Source organism: Myotis lucifugus, unplaced genomic scaffold, assembly GCF_000147115.1.
Source record: "Myotis lucifugus unplaced genomic scaffold, Myoluc2.0 scaffold_8, whole genome shotgun sequence".
NCBI lineage: Eukaryota > Metazoa > Chordata > Mammalia > Chiroptera > Vespertilionidae > Myotis > Myotis lucifugus.
In genome coordinates this window covers 5772857-5777761 of record NW_005871056.1, presented here as the reverse complement: position 1 = coordinate 5777761, position 4905 = coordinate 5772857, and the positions used below count along the sequence as shown (strand labels likewise).

The 4905-nt window shown below is 54.6% G+C and overlaps 1 protein-coding gene across 1 annotated transcript in view; it reads right to left on the bottom strand.

Annotated features, from left to right (window-relative positions):
* The window catches only part of BFSP2 (beaded filament structural protein 2), a 44235-nt gene extending 41707 nt beyond the window's left edge, over positions 1 to 2528 (bottom strand). Inside the window, exon 1 of the mRNA XM_006083708.3 lies at positions 2043 to 2528. Coding sequence (XP_006083770.1) covers positions 2043 to 2528 — 486 coding nt within the window. The remainder of the gene's footprint in view (positions 1 to 2042) is intronic.
* Between the last annotated feature and the right edge of the window lie 2377 nt (positions 2529 to 4905).

The window sequence follows — 4905 nt, the reverse complement described above, 5'->3', positions numbered from 1 at the left end:
AGAAGTGGCCGAGAGGCGCTAACACAGCTGAGGAGCAGGGAGAGGGAGGTTTGGCATCGAAAAGGGACTTCATGTATGTTAACCCGACTGGACTCAGTTTATTGTTTATTGTCTAAAATAAAAAGGCGGAGCTCCTTGTTAAAAAAAACAGAGAAAAGAAAGATGCCTTTAAGACTATGAAAAGGTAAAGCTTTATCCTATTTTCCATGGTTTTTCTCTTGACCAGTCACGGTAATTCTGCTATTTAATCTGTTTCTCCCTCGGGCACAGGGATACTCAAGGGGCAAGCGCAACCCTCGTGGGCACCTGGGGGGGTGGGTCCTGCCTCAGCATTCGGGGCACTGCCTGGTCCGTCAGCTGCTGGACTGACATGCCACGTCCTGGCCGAGGGTGGGAAGCGGCCAGGCATCGCCGTTCCTGCAGACTGGCCTCTCGTACCCACGGAGGGCAGGGCACCCCGAGGGTACTGAGCCTCAGTGCCACTCTGTGGGCAGCTGGGTCAATGGGCAAGAGGCTCTTGAAGAGTCTGTGTGGCATCGGAGTGCAAGGAATTGCCCTGAAGAAAAAGGGACACAGCCCAGGGATGCTCTGGGGGTTTACCCGGCACAAACATTGGAAGCAGGACGGCTGCCGTGACTCTGGGAGGAAGGGCTGCCTTAGACTCGGCGGCTGTAAGGCCCGGGCTGCTCTAGGCGGCTCTCCCTCAGCCCAGCCCGGCAGCGAGGACAGGGTGCCTCATGGGTCCTGTGCTGTCAGCTGGGCACTGACTGACGTGGGCAGCATCCCGGGATGAAACTCGAGGCAGGCGGGGCAACGGGGAGCCCCTGCGTGTGTCTGCTCAGCCTCACCCAGCCGCACACAAATCAAGGTCGTGACCTTGTCTTGGGGGCTGCGTGCTGGGCCCCAGGGCGCACGGGGTCTGAGCTGGCAGTTCCTGGTTGGGCGAGAGGCTGAGTTAGCGCAGAGGGATCCAGGGCTGGCACCCAGAGGGCGGGGGCTTGGGTGGGGGCGGGGGTGGGGGGGAAGGCAGCCACCCAAGAAGAGCCAGATGAGATGTGCGGTGCTGGCTGCAGTCCAGTGTTAGAGTCTGGGTGGCAGGCCGGACGTGATGGATGAGCTGAGAGCTCTGCAGAGGGCACCGAGCGCAGGTCCTGACTAAGCAGCGAGGACGGCGGAAGCCTGGTGCCCTGCCCTGTCCGTCAGACAGCCACCAGCCACAGGCCATGCAAAGTCACAAAATGCAACGAAATAAAAACATCAGTTCCCCAGTCGCATTAGCCACACGGCCAGTGGCACCGGGGTGGACAGTGTGCACACAGGCCACTGTCATCGCTGCTGAAAGTCCTATTGGAAGGCAGACGGCCCCATTACTATTCTTATAGTGAATACATGTTGGAATCGCATTTAAAATACTTTCAGTTAAATAAGACATAATACCAATGTTAACTAACTTCACCGGTTTCTTTTTACCTTTTTTTTCCCTTACTGTGGGCAATAGGAACTTGTAAATTATCCATGTGGCTCCTATTTCCACAGGACAGTGTGATTACAGAAGGGCACGGAACACACCTTCACTCACTCATTGTTCTTAATGCTATTCCGTTTGACCATGGCCGTAAAACCCTTCCTTAACACAAAGCTTACGGGGCAGCCCGAGGTAATGGCACAAATGCAAGCTTTGGAGCCAGAAAATTCCAGGTCCAAATCTCAGCTCCACCCCCTACTCGCTGCATGGTCTTGGCCAGAGAACTTCCCTTTGTGCCTCAGTTTTCTCATCTGAACAATGGGATCAGTGAATGAGCTACAACTGTGCACACCCCGGGAGACGGTGATGGAGAGGGACGCTCGCTCGTGGGCCCGGCCCTGGTGCGCCTCTGTCAGAGGTCATTGTCACTGCTGTTATTACTGTCTAGTGTTTTTAGCATCAAAGTAGGAGGTCAGTGTCTCTGGCCTCTGACCACTCACTCCCCTGCCCCCAGCCTCAGCCTTCAGCCTCCCGTCCCGCCCTCCGAAAAGCCCTTAGGCACGGGCCCTGCACTCACCTGCTGGCAGCTGCTGGCCCAGGAGGCCCGGAGGGCGCCCCAGTGCTCCGCACGCCCGGCCTTGCTCTCCAGGTGCCTCCGCAGCTGTGCCTCCAGCTCCTGGCTGACCTGCTCGAGGGCATGCACCTGGGCCATGTACCCCACCAGGCAGGCCCCCAGGTCTTCAGCGGCATTGAGGTCCCTCCCCAGGCCTGGAGCAGGCGCTGTGGCCAGGCCTGAGCTCCGCAGCCCCTGCAGAAAGACACTGCTGATGCCCAGGGCTCGGCGGGTCACGCGGGCACCCAGGCCACCGGTGTACCCATTGGAGGCCATCCCTACATAGACCCTGGGTGCTCGGATGAGGCCACCCATGGCACTGGTCCTGGAGGCCGGGGGGCTATCCAGGGAGGAGGACGATGACCGTGTCCCCCTGAAGGACGCCCTGTGCCTCTGGACGGGCACGCTGGCTCCGGTGGGCGCATCCACCACCACTCGCTTTGAGCTCATCGCCCTTCTGCCTCTCTGTGCCTACGGGGCTTAGAGTCCAGCGGCTCTTGGTGTGCAGCCCCGGTGTCCCTGTGGCCGGGTCATCGGCCTCTCTGGAAGCTCCGTCCCCAGGGCTGCTGTGTCTGCTGTTTTCCATGCGTTTCTATCGTTCACGGAGCTGAAAGAGAGCCGGCCGTCCAGGGCCGTGTGCAGAGGCCCTCGCACATTCTCTCAGGGTCATGTGCCCGACCTCCCAGATTTTTCTGCTGGTGGTGGTGGAGGCTGGATCCCTGCAGGCTGTGGGGGTGGCTCATCTGGGGTTGTGTGTATTTCACTAAGTGAGGGCAAGGCAGGCCTCCAGCAGCCCCATTTCACAGATGAGTAAACTGGGGCTCAGATCACAAGTGGCTGAACCAGGATTTAAACAATGCAGGGATTCCCAGGGCCAATTTCAGGGCTTTCTACATCCTTACAGGAGCCGGTGTGTGGCTGGGACTGTGCCCAACCCGCCAGGTAACACAGGAGGGAAGCAGACGTGAACCAGCCATGGTGGAGGCAGCCCCGGGGTCTCAAGAGAAACAAGCCAAGCCTGCTGCTTCCTTCATCCCCCTCATCCTGGCAGCAGCTTCAAGTCCCTCCCTAGTTCCTTCCTGAGAAAACTGCAGCTCACCCTCTCTTGGCCACACAGCTTCACCTCTCTGGACCTTACTTCCCAGGCCCTGGCCTGGGCTCTACCTCTCTAATGCACCCGGAAGGCTGCCCAGGGTGCCCGCGGGACTGCGATGACAACATCCTAACACAGGCGAAGGCTAAAGGAAGGGCTCACACCAGAGGTTGCATATTATCCTCCACACCAGCGGTTCTCAACCTGTGGGTCTCGACCCCTTTGGCGGTCTAACGACCCTTTCACAGGGGTCGAATAAGACCATCCTGCATATCAGATATTTACATTACGATTCATAACAGTAGCAACGTTACAGTTATGAAGTAGCAACGAAAATAATTTTATGGTTGGGTCACAACATGAGGAACTGTATTTAAAGGGCCAGAAGGTTGAGAACCACTGCTCTACACAGAATCATAACCCTCATGGCCAGGTTAACTTCGGCTTCCTCTGATATTTACAATGAAGCCCTGAGTCCTGGGGAGGGGGAGGAGAGGAGGGGATGTACCCTCATTCATACCGGTGTCTCCAAGACCTGAGGAGGGATGATTCTCTTTTGGAGAAATCACAAACATGATTTAAAGGATTTGTCTTATCAAAGAATAAACTGCTAGTCCTAACAGCTCACAAAACCCAATTTATGGCTAAAGTAGATGAAAAACAGAGCTGGATATTAGGTGGTGTGGGTATTAAAGAAAGACTTAAAAGTCATTTTAAAATGAAAAGGATACAAAATGTATTAGCAACTTGATCCTCTGGCTAATAAAATAAGTTTATTTATATATACATGGTAGCTGAATTCTGTTGATAAGGAAAAATAAGTCATACATCCACATATGTATATATAACATATGCATCTTCGATTACATATGTTATATATAAAGTTTACAAACAGGTATCTTTCTATATACACACACACATTGATAGAGTAAATGCAGTCGCTAACAGAAATCCCATGACAGGATAACATGGTAGACAGCAGCACATGGGGAAGGAATCTCGGGGCAACATTTAACCTGCTTCTGTGTGGGATGAAGAGTCTTTACAGAGAGACAACCACTGAACTCATGTCAGGTACGTCCACACGACATGGAGAACACACGTTTCTGAAGGCCATCTTTTTCAAAGGAGAATGAAGAAAGAAAAGAGTCATGATAAGACCAGAGCAACAACACAAACATATGAGTCAACATTTAGGTTTGATTTCCAATCTGACTATAAGAACATCTATATTCAAAATATATACTATCAAACTATTTTTCTTTTAGAGAAAGGAAGCGTCCCCGCATTAATCTCTCGTCCCAGCCACTACCTATGAGGGAGAGAATGCAGAAGCCCGCGTGTCTCCGAGGGTCTGCCACCCTCAGTGGGGGTGGGGAGGCCGCCCACGGAGGGAGGGAGCAGGGGGAGGTGGGGGGAAGGGGGAGATGGGAAATGAGAGCCGGGTGGCGAGTCCATGTGCTGACAGCCAATCGGGTGTCAGTGCCGAGGATGGGATGGTTCTCCCAAGCGATGGTTTTGGCCATTTCGCTGCCGTCAGATCGCAGGGCGGTTTAGAAGTTACAGCGTCGAGGCTTCTCACATAAGCGCCTCCTCGGGGGCACTATCCTAGGGCCTTCTGAGAAACGAAGCTGAACCCCTGGAAGCTGAGCCCCCTGGCACGAGTGATGCTTGAAGAAGGGCCAGCACCCTCCAGCCCGGGCGGATCCGCATCGGCACCCTCTCCGGAGGAAG